The sequence below is a fragment of the Theobroma umbraticum genome, unplaced genomic scaffold (assembly GCF_002168275.2).
Source record: "Theobroma umbraticum cultivar Fairchild unplaced genomic scaffold, ASM216827v3 scaffold_4.1, whole genome shotgun sequence".
Taxonomy (NCBI): domain Eukaryota; kingdom Viridiplantae; phylum Streptophyta; class Magnoliopsida; order Malvales; family Malvaceae; genus Theobroma; species Theobroma umbraticum.
In genome coordinates this window covers 6,423,585-6,437,160 of record NW_018397258.1, presented here as the reverse complement: position 1 = coordinate 6,437,160, position 13,576 = coordinate 6,423,585, and the positions used below count along the sequence as shown (strand labels likewise).

Genomic DNA, 13,576 nt, shown 5'->3' with positions numbered 1-13,576 from the left:
CAGCCGGCCCTCGTCTATGAGCTATACCTTGTATTTTGTACATATTTTAATGAATGTCTTGAAGATATTTATTTAATTAATTGTAGTCCATATACTAGTATTAATTTGAAATTTTTTTACTTACTTTGTTGGGATAAGAAAAAGTAATACATAAAAAACAAAATATGCAATATCCCAACACTTGATGTTGCTATAAAGCTTGAGTTGTGAAACAATTTTAATTTCCATTCTCTAGTTCTAAGCAAAGAATTAAACCTCACGAAACAAACCGTATCTGTTTTGATTTGGTATATTTCCACTCTTTCTCATATGTTAATTAATTATAATCAAGCTTGTAAAATCTTCATAGAAGACTCTTATTCTTTCCAATTAATGATGATTGGGGACCCCTTTTTAGGTTGAGCCATATCCTTTGCGATTAATAAGCATATTTAGTACCTACCCTGTATCCTTAGCAACCAAATGTCTCAATTAAATTTTGAATATATGAAGTTCCAACGGTACTAATTAAACAGAGACATCAATCCCTCTGCGGTGTTGCGAATGAAAGGACCATCCTCTACATCAAATGGTATCATATGTTCGTGCTTCAAGTATATTTATAGCCATGAGCATTATATACTTAATTAATAAACGACTTAATTATCAGGCAATAAGTAAAATTCCAATCTGAATAATATGAAATTAGAACATGAAACAATATGTGCAGTCTACATGGTGGCCGTGGCCTTTGATCAGGTGTTGTGAAAAGACTATTAACGACATGGAAAGGTACGTCGTGCTGTGCGATGTGTTCCACTAGTGTCATAAGTCACTTAATTCATAAAGTCGATGTATAGATAAAACGCTAAAATTAACATGCAAACATGTAAATATTTTTCATGCTATATGGCTACCAAGTGCTATTAGTTTGTGCCCACTTTTGGAGCTGATCAGCATTACTCCTTCTTTGCCCACTTTATGCCTGTCCCTGTTGCCATGCTTATTTATAGTCCGTTCCTCTATCTCCACCCAAACTACTCAAACTGAAAGTGAAACTCACAAAGGAAAAAGGAAATAAAGAATCCTACAGAGTAAGACAAGTAGTATTATTTGCCAATGGCGTCGATTGTTATAGTCATTCCAGATGGAGAAGGGGTTCCTCCCAAAGAAAACATCAAGAAATTCGATACGTTTTCTTGTCCAGGCATTAGTTCCTTTCTAAGAGAAAACAAAAGAAGGCATGACATGAGAAAAGTGATTCACAGCATCAAGGTTGGTGTCGCCCTCGTTTTAGTTTCCCTTCTCTATCTACTCGATCCTCTCTATAAGGAAGTTGGAGAAAATGCCATGTGGGCTATAATGACTGTTGTGGTCGTCTTTGAGTTCTTTGCAGGTTTGTATTCTTTGCTTGTACATACATAGTTGATGATTGACTTTATTTTAATTCCAAATATTTCAAGCTTTTACTCAGTTTTGCTCACTAAGGTGTTTCATATTAACACCTGTCAGGCGCTACACTCAGCAAGGGCTTAAATCGTGGAATTGGGACTGTACTAGGAGGTGGCTTGGGGTGTTTAGCTGCAGCTTTCGCCCAAGCAGTCAGTGGGATTGGCAAAGCCATAGTTGTTGGCATTGCTGTCTTCGTTTTTGGTAGGACAGACCCCCTAGCCAAGGCTTCTTCTTTTCATCCCAAGATTAAAATTTTAGAGTTGGGGACATTGGGCAGAAAAAAAAAATTCTCCAATCTCAATATTAATTTTAGATTCAAATCTGAATAATAATAAGATACAAATAAAGTTATTTTCCATTATTAAAAAATAAAGCCAAAAAAATAGAGACGGTCTATTAATTCTATTTAATTGCACCAGTGCCAATCATTTAGTGGTGCCATCAAGTGTTATTTGCTGTTCTTTAAAGTCAATATCAAAATCTTATTTTTTAAAGATTCGAATCTTTACAAGTAGTATGGGTGCCGGATATCTTTCAGGGGCGGCCGCGACTTACACTCGACAGGTGCCAAACATCAAAAAGAAGTACGACTACGGAGCATTAATATTCATTCTCACTTTCAATTTGGTTGTGGTATCGGGTTTACGTGCTGAACAAGTCCTGGAATTAGCCCGTGAGCGTCTCTCAACCATTCTCATGGGCTTCGCCATCTGCGTTTTCATAAGTTTGCTCGTCTTCCCCATTTGGGCCAGTGATGAACTCCACGACTCTTTAATCTCAAGATTTGAAGACCTTGCCCGCTCTCTGGAAGGTATGATATTTTTTAAATGTACAAGGCATAGTACTTATTTATACCTAATAATATTTATCTTTGAGTCTACATCTCACTATGGCGGCCCAGGGTTTGGAGTCGAGGCCTGAAGGGGGCGGACCTGGAGGTTGAAGTGGACCATGACACCTTAAATTTTTCATGGAAATTAAGGCTAAGGATAGACTTCACGTTGGTTGGGTGGGAACCCAATACGTGACCACCTAGACTAGAAGCAGGTTGATAAGTACGAAAATGGTTATTTCACCAAAAAAGAAAACAAAACAAAAATGGTTCAAAGAGTGTATATATAGAGCTTTATGACTTAATAGTTACTTCATTGAAATTTCTATATTCACTCATTCTAAGTTCTAACCATGAACTTATATGTTCTTATGTTGTAGGATTCTCCAAGGAATACTTTGAAAATGTCACCGGGAAGGAAAACAAGTCCAGTGCTAATTTCAGTAGCTGCAAAGCAGTCCTGCACTCTAAGACCAAGGATGAATCATTGGTATATTATTTCTTTCTATTGTCAATAACTGGACATGATGAAGTCACCATTCGATACATCCTCTAAAGAAATTGAAGACGCGTAAAAAATATAATCATGGCCATCAAAAATATTTCCTACTTCGACGTATAGTCCAATTCTCGTTTGATAAACAATCGAAATTGTGCAGGTAAATTTTGCAAGATGGGAACCATGGCATGGGAAATTTGGGTTTTCCTACCCCTGGGGAAAGTACATAAAAATAGGAGGGGATCTTAGAGATTTGGCTACAACCATCCTTTCACTTAAAGGTTGCCTTAGATCTCCTACCCAGGTACAAAATGTTCTTAAAATCATTTTCTATCATTTGCGGTATTGAATGAATGTGTTTTCCACAATCTTTCTTAATTAGGAAAAATTTTCACAAATTTAATTGCTTCATTTCTTTGTAATCAGTCATCGGAAGGTCTTCGACAGTCAGTTAAAGAACCATGTGAAGCAATGATATCCTCACTTGCATGGACACTAAGAGAACTTGGAGAAAGCATAAAAAGTATGAGAAAATGTCCATCTGAGGATGTGGTTGTGCCAAAATTGAAGTCTGTAAGGCTAGAGCTAAGTCTAGTTGTGACTCCTGCCACACTTGGAACTAATTTGGAGAATGCTGATGGGCTTGGATTAGCAAGCTTCTTATATTCATTGATGGAGATGGTGGAAAATATGGACGAATTGGCAAAAGACGTGGAAGAACTTGGAGAACTTGGAGGTTTCCATAAATAGTTGATTAAGTATTTCAAGCTATAATTGTGCTTATTGTAGTACTACTGTACATAAATCATAGGCCAATATTTTTGGCTGGCTATAAAAGATTTTTTAGATGAATTCCCAGAAAAAAAAAACAAAGAGAGAGGGTTTCCTGGGAAATATTATTTTTTACTTATTAAGTAAAACTAGATGATAAGAACAAAAGTGGGGTGGGGAAAAATGTTCGAGCATTAAACAAGAGAGAGGAATATACGAAGCCTAGAGTTGTTACTTGATTAGGGAGCTTACTAGCTTTATTTTTGTAGTTACTAAGAATTAAGAAATCCATTACAATGAATTTGTAGTCATACTCATATAAATCGGTTTAAAGTCTATGAAAATCAGAAGTGTGTGACATTTGGCTCTATAGCTTTTAATCTACTGAATCCGAATAAATGTGAACCTCATCTCATGACAATTTCTTTCTCTTTAACAAATTTCATCGGCTGTTTATCAGGAAAAAGTTCTTTTTTGGCAGGCCTTGCGTGCCCGCATTGGCCAGTGAATTGTTAACTCTATTTGGGCCTAGGGGCCCCTGGGGCTGGCAAGTTGGTAAACCAATGCCTGACGGCCCTGACCTAATCTTTCTCCAAGTAAATTATCTTGTATTTCTATAGAAAAAAACACCAAGATCAAACCAGATGGAAGCTTCTGAAACAAAAAGAAGAAAAAAAAGGGTGGCTTCTAGAATTGTGAATGAGTCATTCACAAAGCACTAACTCAACCTGAACCTTGTGTTAACAGGTCGGCTGCACCTGAGCTTATTTCACAACATTTTTTGGACTTCCACGTTGCATACAAGCGATACTACTATCATCTATTTAAGACAAGAGGAGAAGAGGGTGATTATTTATTCTCTTTCACATAAACTGACAAACATCCATTGCATGTAAAAAGATTATGAGAAACTGGATAGGATCCCAAATCATATATTACTTAATTAAAATATTAAAAGCAATGCAGCTGGTGCTGGCTGGCTGAAGCATCCAAGTATAGAAGATGCTTGGGATGCCTCGTATGAGGTAAAATGACAGCTATGGCCATCTCTTCTAGACAAATAGCACTGAGCCTCAGAGGCTTGGAGCTTCCTAATCTGATCCGTAAATCAAGCAATAGGTTAACGTAATGGATACCAACAAGGAAACATATGGTCAAAAGGACAATTTCAAAATATTACCAAATGCGCAAGGACGAAAGTCAAACATCGCCATAAATTGATGTTGATGGAGAAACCAATGAGAAACAAGAAAACCCCATCTAAAGTCACAGGGAGTCTCGTGTCAGATCAGAAACTTTGAATCAATCAAGAAAAGGAAGAAAAAAATTTAAGATATGGGTTTTCTTCCAAAACTGGCAGCAGCCGTGATCGGATTACTTTTGCTATGCAGTAATGTCAGAAGCGTACCAAATACAAGCGTGACAACTGTTCTTTGCAACTCGGGTGTCTATTCCAAGGGTGACCCTTTTGCCACTAGCTTGGCCTTTGTTCTTGAAGAATTAGAGACTCTAACGCCTTCGCGCAAGGGGTACAATTACTTCAATATCTCTCCGTATCCTAATGCTTTTGCCTACGGTCATGCGGCTTGTAACCAGAACCTGACGAGCTCGGACTGTGCTACTTGTTTGTCTGCTGCTAAAACTGCCATGTTCGGAACTTGTCAAAGTCGAATAGGGGCTCGCTCGGTGCTCCATGATTGTACAATTAGGTATGAGCAATATCCATTTACTGACTAAACAGCTTTCTGACTGGAATTGACTTTTGTCTGATAACATGTTTGTTTTGTAGCACAAAGTGTTTGCAACAGTGAAACCTTATCTATTTGATGTGATCATTCGTGTTTCGATTGTGGACTTGTAATTCACTCTTTTTTCTTTTTAATCTAATTCTGGGTTCTTGGAGACACAACAGCAATTGTGCGTTTTCAGTAATCTGCATGAAGGTTTGAGTGCGCTGATTTTTTTTTTTCCTGCGGTAATTGATGTTAAATGGAAAACATGAATTATTGGCACACTAATTGGAACGAGATAACACGAATAAAAAATTTGGGTAATTGCAAACACATGTATAACACCATCTAGTTGGATGCCAACACAGAAAGGATAATGATTTACATACTTTTAAGAAGCTTAGCAAACGTATCAATTCTGCACTGCACTCTAAAAGTCCTATAGTCGGGAAAAACAGTATTTCCCTAAACATGAAAATTGGAAATGGTAAGAGAATATATCAAGGGCTCTCCTTTTTTTGCCATTTCATCCTTGCTGGAGGAAATTCCTTACAGACTATCATAATAGAATGACATCCGTATCAATAAACTACCTAGATCTGTCGATACAAACTGCGATGAACCATTCAATACTTGGGTACGAGTTCCTCTGTCCAAGAATGAGAAAAGAACCAGGTTTCTGTTGACCAACCCAAGATGAATTTGAACAAACATTCCAATAAAACTGGAAGTGGGGAGGAAGGATTTGCATAAAAGACAGTCAATCTATGGCAAAATGTGAGTGGTCAGTTGCACAAGATTCTCAGGCTCAACATTTACCAGGAATATGGACCATTTCCTTATCCACTTAACTCCTCTATATATTGTTAATAATAATCAGGAAACTTTCATATACAATCACATTGGAGCCTGAGAATGTACTGACGGACTGGGGGAGCGAGCAAACTCCTGCTTGAGAAAAACTGCATAAAGTAGCTCGTTCCATGAATCAGGGACCCCAGGCAAGCACCAGTGGCTACAATCTTCACCAGAAGGTTCAGATTCATTTCCTGGCCCAAAATGATACAAAGATGTATGGCCATCTTGTCTTCGATAAGTCATGGGAGTCACATTCATCATCTCCATCACTTGCAACCTACCTGGATGCTTTGACAATACATCACATACTATCTCAATGCTATTTTCAGTTTTATCAGGAAATGGACCAAAGTCAGGTAGCTTTATATGGTGACAACGTCCACCATTGCTCCAGGCACCACCTCTGTTTCATCAAACCAATATATGATAAGTTCGATGCACAAGGAATCATGATACTAATACCCATAGATATATAAAATGAGAAAAAGCATTCAAAACTATTGACTATATATGGACAGGAAACTTGAAAATAGCATTCAGCTTATTGCAGCATAGTAGTTCGCAAGGGCCCTATATTACACTGTCATCAACACAATTGAATGTTTCAGCTTACTATGGCGAGAATGCACCTTGACATTTTAACTTCAATGTGAAGCCCTATTCTTGTGTTTGTTAGTTGTTTTAATGATATTTCATTTCAACTTTTGGGATCTACCAATTATTGCAGCAAGCACCACCAGTTCTACAACAGAACCTATGCCTGCAGGAGCATGCTATGAAAAAGTCAGTTCTATTCAATCTATTTCATATCTCTTTTGAAGTTTTAAGAGATCAAATGCGGTATTGTGTTCAAAAGAAGTACAAATGATATATTCTCTATGAGGGTAAGACATGAAGAGTGACAATGATACTTGATATTCATATCCATCTTGCTGATACCAGAATATCCATAACAAAACAGAATAAGACCTCCAATGTTTGAAAGCCAAGCTAAAACTAGAGTAGGAAAGAACTATCAATGATAGAATGACAAAGAATAACTGAATAAGTAAACAAATACTTTAAAAGAAAAGAGGTAAAACCTGAAATGTGAAGGAGCATAGGTTCGGAAAAAAACTTGGGTCCTGTTTGTATTTACTTGACTGTGAACAAAGTCAACTAGCGTTTCAATAGATTTCTGGAATGCTGTTGCAAGGTCCATCTTTAAGTTCACGTTTGTTCCCTCTTGGAAATAACAACCACTGACAAATAAATCGAAATATCAGGGTCATCAACTATAGCAAGAGCTAATGGTAACCTCAATAAACTAGAACTAAAATTTACGAGGGGCTCCTTTCTATAATCATTCATTCTACATGCATGATCAACTAGATCTCATATATAGTTGATCAGTCACAAACAAACATAAATATGTATAAACTAGATCAATTTTTTTTTTTTGAAAAGGAAGTAGTATATTTCATTGCATAGAAAGCTTTACAAAAACTACCCCAACATGGCAGCAGGACAGCACAACTCTAGAAAGACAGGACCCTTCTAGAGAGGCTTATCAACAATCAATTAACAGCATTTGAGTGGCTGCATATATATGTGATCAACACTATCATCCGTCATAATGTCACACAATAACCCAGCATCATCACATAGCAACCAGATAGATCATAGATCATAATTAATATAATCAGACAGATCATAGATGATAATTACCGGTCTGTGGTCTTCTCACGACTCCACCAGTGGCCACTGTTAAAAACCAGCACATCTGCGTCAACCCAGTGCTGGTGAGTGCCGGTCATATGATCCAGTCTTAGAGTCACCTTAACACCTTTTGGAGCACCTCGTGGAGCACTTCCCTGGGCCACTAGAAATGGAGCTCTGTAGTATTCCAGTGTGCAGTTATAATCCGCAAACCTGAAAACCAAGAACCCTTTATGCTTTGTGATTGGGCTTCCATTCACCTCATATATTGAATTCTTACTGGGAACAGCGACACTAAGCATGCAGAGCATAGACTCCCATTGGTTCCTTCCAATTGAGTCACCAATAAATGCAAGGCGCCGATTCCTTAGCTTTTCCAGCATCTTCGTTGCATTAAATCTGTCTTCAGGAAAGAGAAAACCAAACCTTAAGATAACAGTAATACTTTTTCTGCTATCGATCTGGAAATTTCAGGACAATAGTTGACAGTAATGAAACCATATCGTATTAAAAGGAGGCTTGCTAACATAGGCGCTAAGATCATGTAACACAAACACACAATTCATTGTTGAAAACCAACACTTTTTAACTGCAATGAGATACGTATTTTCCTTTTCCTTCTTCAACTAAAGTTAGAGTAAACTCTTTATTTTATTTTCTCTTTTAATTTCCATTATTATAAAAGAAAACCAATAAGATAAAAACAAAAGAAGAGAGAAGCACAAAAAGGGTATAGACCTGGGCAAATTGCAAGCTTTAGGCTGCCAACGCCACTTGGTGTAGAAACTATCAGGCCTACCATTTTCTAAACACCGGAAACCACTATCTATAAAAGGGCAATCTGGACTCTGATACAGTGGATAGTTATCGTCCCAAACCCATTTCCCATCATAAATATCACAAGTATCTCCATCTTCATCTAAAAATCCAAGCAGTTCATTGGCATTCAGTGCTGTTACTTCTGCGTGTAATACTGATGATGCAGCACCACTAAGTCCAAACCAAGGGAATCCATGGAAGATGACAGCCTGGTAATTTAAGTAAAAGAAGCAACCAGTGAAGAGGCAAGCAACCAAAGTGAAGCCAAGCAAAGCCGGAAAGGGCTCAAGAAGGTTAAATTGCTTGAGTTTCTTCGAAAAATCCAAATGCGTTATTGTGTTTAAGACTTGTGTAGCTGCGTTCTTTGTCATCCTTAAGAACCCCAACAAAAGAAAAAACATTTACATTCATTCACGGGCTGTACTTTTAAGGGAAGATTTTAGTGAGAAACGAAATGGGGAGTTTAGCATCTTAAACCGTCGGAACTCTAGGAAAAAGGCATGTTTTTTTGCCAATGCTGTTAGCCATGAAAGAATACTAAACTAAGCGGCTCCAACCGCAGTAAAACTTTCATTTCCAGCAAAATTACAGTAGCCAGTGGCCAAACACTTCAATTCAGGAATGTAAAATAGAAAGAAAAGGGGCCAATGTGCGCGGCAGCGTTTGGACCTCATGCTGTCAGTCATGCGGTCATGGCTAGAAAACGCGGGAAAAACTGAAGGCCCCCGACAAAACAGTGCCGCGACATTTAAGGCTAGGAGAATTTCGAGATCTGCAATAATATCAAGATAAACTTGCAATTGGTTTATTCCGATGATTTATTAACCAAAGCTAACTGCCAATTGGTATTATATATTTATCGAAACCTTAATCTTAGGTCAAGATTTGTTTAAATCACTGCATTAATTAAGCATACTATAATCACAAATTACTTTACCCAAAAAAGTTCTAAAAAAAACAAACCCATGTTTCGTATGTCCTGAGGATCTGTTTAGGCTGTTGACTTTGGATTTCAATCTCAATCCTAAATCCATATGAATTTTATTTCCAAAGGTTAAAAGTCTTATATGAAATTTATTATCCTCCCATTAATGCAAAATTTAAGGGTATCCAACCATTGAAATTGACCATTTTTTCATTCCGAGCATGGCAGAAACTAGAAGTCTAAGAGTGACAGGAAAAGAATTTGGTATAAATTCATTGATCCAGTGGACAAGATTCTCGAATCTCAAGCCTATATTTGTCAGAAATATGAATCTTTTTTCCTATGCATTCATGTATTGTTGCCAGTAGCAATAGGCAATATGTACCATCACAAAATCACAATGGAGCTTACGAATTTGGTGCTGAACTTGTTGAGCGCATGGATTCCCGCTGGAGAAAAAGAGCATAAATAAGCTCATTCCATGAATCAGGCACGCCAGGCAAACACCAGTGGCTACAATCTTGACGGTTGAGAGGACCTGGTCCATTTCCTGGCCCAAAATGATACAAAGATGTATGCCCATCTTGTCTTCGGTACGTCATGGGGTTAATGTTCATCATCTTCACTAGAAATCCTTGTGGGTGCTTTGACAATACACTAGAGACAATATCAACAAGCTTTTCGGTTTTATTAGGCAATGGACCAAAGTCAGGCAGCTTTAATTGATGACAGTGTCCTCCAGTTTTCCAGGTGCCACCTCTGTTCATCCATCCGAAATAATGTTGATTAATCAATTATATGTATATACTTGTATTAGTTGTATGTTATATTAATTTTGAAGCACAAAGGAGAAATGACCATAATACGTTTGTGTGGAAAAAAATCATTGCATACATATGGAGTATGGACCATATAAAACGTTTCAAACACAGCATTCAGGTTGCCACAATAGCTTGCATCAGCAAGGGAACCATATTACAACCACATAGCATTTTGAAATACTTCAGCTTTAAATGGATGGCATGCACTATAACATATCAGAATTTAGGAAAGGTCCAGCAGTTGAAACAAAAGTGGACTGACGCTAATGCAAGTTCTTAAATACTGGTGTTGGTTTATCATGTTATTCATATCCCATTTCAACTTTTTGCTGATGCATTTCCAGTTCTCAAACAGAACTGCATGCCTGCAGCCACAGTTATAAAAGGGCAGTTTTCTTTTTCTTTTTGCCTTTACCCTCTAGGTGGTGGTTGAGAAGTGACAACACTGAAGAAGCATCTAAACTTCAATGTTCGTCTCATGTCAAACAATTGAAATTTTACGAGAAACTCAGCCAAGAGCACATCATAACAGCTATTGCTATTTGGCTCTCAAACCATGAAAATCAAACTTTTACTGCTGCTCAAAAAAAAAAAAAAAAAACAAACTTTTACTTCCCTTTAGTCTTAGTCCTAACTCTTTATAAGCGATCAATGGAGCATCATGTTCAAAAGGGTTAACAACCATAAGTTTCCTGATTAAAGGGATGAAGGCTGATAAGGGTAAAAAGGAATTCCAATATTCATATATATCTTAATGCTGATAACAGATAGTATCGCCAATGTGAGAGAACTAAGCAGAAATATTGAGTAAGAAAGAACAATCAAACAAACAATGAAGAATTGATAATATAAAGAGAAAAGCAATGGGGTAAACCTGAAATGTACAGGAGCATAGGTGCGAAAAAGAACTTGTGTCTTGTTTGTATCTACTTCACTGGTAACAAAATCAACTAATGTTTCAATTGATCTTTGGAATGCAGTTCTAAGGTCCATCTCCATCTTCACCTCTGTTCCTTCTTGAAAATAACAACCACTGCCACATAAACATAAATCCAAAGATTAGACATCATTTGAATATAACAAGAATCACCTGTGACTTCATTAAACTACCCTCAAAACACATGGTCCTCTGTTTCTGTTCATGTTACTTATCTCTACTATTATTAACAAGGATGGATGAATTATGCTCTATTTCCATGATTTTTAGAGAGGTTGGATATTTTAAACTTCTTGCTCTTGATAGCTCAAGCCAAAACATCTACCAGAGGAAGTTTTAGCTCACAGAGAAAGAATTAAAGGAGCAGAAAGCTGAAAAACAGAGTTGTCAAAGGGGATTTGGGGGGTGTCGCGGCGGGGAGGATTTATCTTCATTTTCTTCGAAAAAGCTCCATCAAACATATTTTTAGTACTTTAATGAACTTGGTGCACTGCTCTAATTCTAGATTCAACGTGATCAACTTGATTCTCATGAATTCCTGTAACTGATTCCAATAATTGATAAATCACAGACATGGCATCTAAAAAAGTAGATTCCTATAAATCACCATACACACACAGATAGGCGTGCATGTAAACACACACACAAACTAGGTCATATAAAGTAGTATCAGATTGATGAGATTTACTGTTTTATCGTCTTCTCGTAACTCCACCAATGGCCACTGTTAAAAACTAGCATATCTGCATCTTTCCACTGCTGATGACTCCAGGTCATTTGATCCAGTCTTAGAGTCATGTTGACACCTTTTGGAGATCCCCTTGGAGAACTGCCCTGTACCACTAGATATGGAGATCTGTAGTATTCAACTGTGCAGTTATAATCTTCAAACCTGAAACTCAAGAACCCTTTGTGCTTTGTGATTGGGTTCCCATTCACCTCATAGATTGAATCCTTGTTGGGAATAGCAGTAGCAAGCATGCACAGCATAGATTCCCATTGGTTTCTTCCAATGGAGTCACCTATAAATGTGAGGCGCCGGTTTCGCAGCTTTTCCAGCATCATTGTTGCATTAAATCTGTCTTGAAGGAGATAGTGTCAGATATAATATCCCTCTTCAATCAATCAGCATTTCTCAAGAACAGATGTAACAGTAATGAAACAATTCCCTAGAATGAGGAATGCTTGTTCTGGCCATGAAACCAAGTTAGAACTGAGGTATAATCATGATTTTAGTGGATACAAGAGGGATTTTTCTGTTTTAGGGGAAAACAGGTAAGATCATTAATCAAAATTTTAAAATATTTTGAACAGTGTCTGAATAGAATCAACTAACCAAGTGGCCATATCAGAATGTATGACATCATAAAGAAAGGAAGACAAAATTATGATGCAGTTTGTTAAGAGTATACGAATTAGATGCTTGGGAGAAGGTACGAGGAAGATTGTCAGCCACGGAAAAAACAGTTAAAAATTGTGAATGAATAATGCCAAAAGTTAAGAATGGAACGTATCAACAGATGGCAAACAGCAACAAACAACAATATAATTTGAAAATGATTCAGACAGATAATAACAAAGACACCAATCAAGAATAAAAACATGAAACATTAAGGATAGATAAACCAAAAACAATGGTCGAACCATCTTTCATACACACGCCAAGATCAAAATTCCAACCTTTTCCTATCCAAAACAGAGAAACATCAGCAATGCCCTTCTGCTAGGTGGAAATCTTTAGTAGTAAAAAGTTGCTGACGACAGGCACTATTTAACTAAGACGAGACAATATTTCTTTAAGAAAAATTAAACTTAAAGCTTTATCTTTTCTTCTATTAAGATTTGATTCTGTCCCCTTAGCAGTTAGCAGCAAGCAAAACAGATAGTACTAATTGCTAAAATAAGAGCCAGATAAAAGAAGAGAAATATAAGAAATAAGGAAAAAGGACCTTGGCAAATCGCAACCATTAGGTTGCCAACGCCACTTGGTGTAGTAACTATCAGGCCTGCCATTCTCTAAACACCGGAAACCACTATCTACAAAAGGGCAATCCTGGCTTTGATAAAGTGGATAGTTATCATCCCAAACCCATTTTCCATCATAAATATCACACGTATCTCCACCTTCATCTAAAAATCCCAGCCGTCCATTCACGTTCAGTGTTGTTGCTGGTGCCATAGCTACTGCAGCTTTGACTTCTGAATCTTCTGATGGTGGTGATGGAGTACCACGAAGTCCAAACAAAGGGAAACCA

At 37.4% G+C, this 13,576-nt stretch overlaps 4 protein-coding genes across 4 annotated transcripts in view; 2 read left to right on the top strand and 2 right to left on the bottom strand.

Annotated features, from left to right (window-relative positions):
• Positions 1-1,033: 1,033 nt before the first annotated feature.
• LOC110414242 (aluminum-activated malate transporter 8-like) lies at positions 1,034-3,844 on the top strand. Its single transcript, XM_021425325.1, has 6 exons — positions 1,034-1,375; positions 1,492-1,632; positions 1,970-2,242; positions 2,644-2,753; positions 2,923-3,066; positions 3,189-3,844. The coding sequence occupies exons 1-6, from the start codon at positions 1,099-1,101 to the stop codon at positions 3,510-3,512; spliced, it is 1,269 nt and encodes a 422-aa protein (XP_021281000.1). The 5' UTR covers positions 1,034-1,098; the 3' UTR covers positions 3,513-3,844.
• Positions 3,845-4,804: 960 nt separating this feature from the next.
• Positions 4,805-5,442, top strand: LOC110414250 (antifungal protein ginkbilobin-like protein). Its single transcript, XM_089783227.1, has one exon. It carries the CDS (start codon positions 4,869-4,871, stop codon positions 5,268-5,270), a length of 402 nt encoding a protein of 133 aa, XP_089639353.1. The 5' UTR covers positions 4,805-4,868; the 3' UTR covers positions 5,271-5,442.
• A 146-nt stretch (positions 5,443-5,588) lies between these two features.
• LOC149527382 (protein trichome birefringence-like 11) lies at positions 5,589-9,712 on the bottom strand. Its single transcript, XM_089783219.1, has 4 exons — positions 8,558-9,712; positions 7,829-8,218; positions 7,204-7,362; positions 5,589-6,524 (listed from the first exon to the last, which is right to left on the bottom strand). Exons 1-4 carry the CDS (start codon positions 9,037-9,039, stop codon positions 6,161-6,163), a joined length of 1,395 nt encoding a protein of 464 aa, XP_089639345.1. The 5' UTR covers positions 9,040-9,712; the 3' UTR covers positions 5,589-6,160.
• A 97-nt stretch (positions 9,713-9,809) lies between these two features.
• The window catches only part of LOC110414039 (protein trichome birefringence-like 11), a 4,258-nt gene continuing 491 nt past the window's right edge, over positions 9,810-13,576 (bottom strand). The window contains exons 1-4 of the mRNA XM_021425097.2: positions 13,271-13,576; positions 12,010-12,399; positions 11,259-11,417; positions 9,810-10,322 (exon numbers count right to left, since the gene is read on the bottom strand). The exon at positions 13,271-13,576 is cut by the window's right edge and continues 491 nt beyond it. Coding sequence (XP_021280772.2) covers positions 9,971-10,322; positions 11,259-11,417; positions 12,010-12,399; positions 13,271-13,576 — 1,207 coding nt within the window. The 3' untranslated portion in view covers positions 9,810-9,970. The remainder of the gene's footprint in view (positions 10,323-11,258; positions 11,418-12,009; positions 12,400-13,270) is intronic.

Coding starts and splice junctions, on each gene's coding strand:
- LOC110414242 (XM_021425325.1), top strand. CDS start 1,099: ATGGCGTCGATTGTTATAGTCATTCCAGATGGAGAAGGGGTTCCTCCC. Junction 1,633..1,969: donor CATTGCTGTCTTCGTTTTTG/GTAGGACAGACC, acceptor GATATCTTTCAG/GGGCGGCCGCGACTTACACT. Junction 2,243..2,643: donor CCTTGCCCGCTCTCTGGAAG/GTATGATATTTT, acceptor CTTATGTTGTAG/GATTCTCCAAGGAATACTTT.
- LOC110414250 (XM_089783227.1), top strand. CDS start 4,869: ATGGGTTTTCTTCCAAAACTGGCAGCAGCCGTGATCGGATTACTTTTG.
- LOC149527382 (XM_089783219.1), bottom strand. CDS start 9,039: ATGTTTTTTCTTTTGTTGGGGTTCTTAAGGATGACAAAGAACGCAGCT. Junction 7,363..7,828: donor CGTGAGAAGACCACAGACCG/GTAATTATCATC, acceptor TTTATTTGTCAG/TGGTTGTTATTTCCAAGAGG. Junction 6,525..7,203: donor TATGCTCCTTCACATTTCAG/GTTTTACCTCTT, acceptor TTGATGAAACAG/AGGTGGTGCCTGGAGCAATG.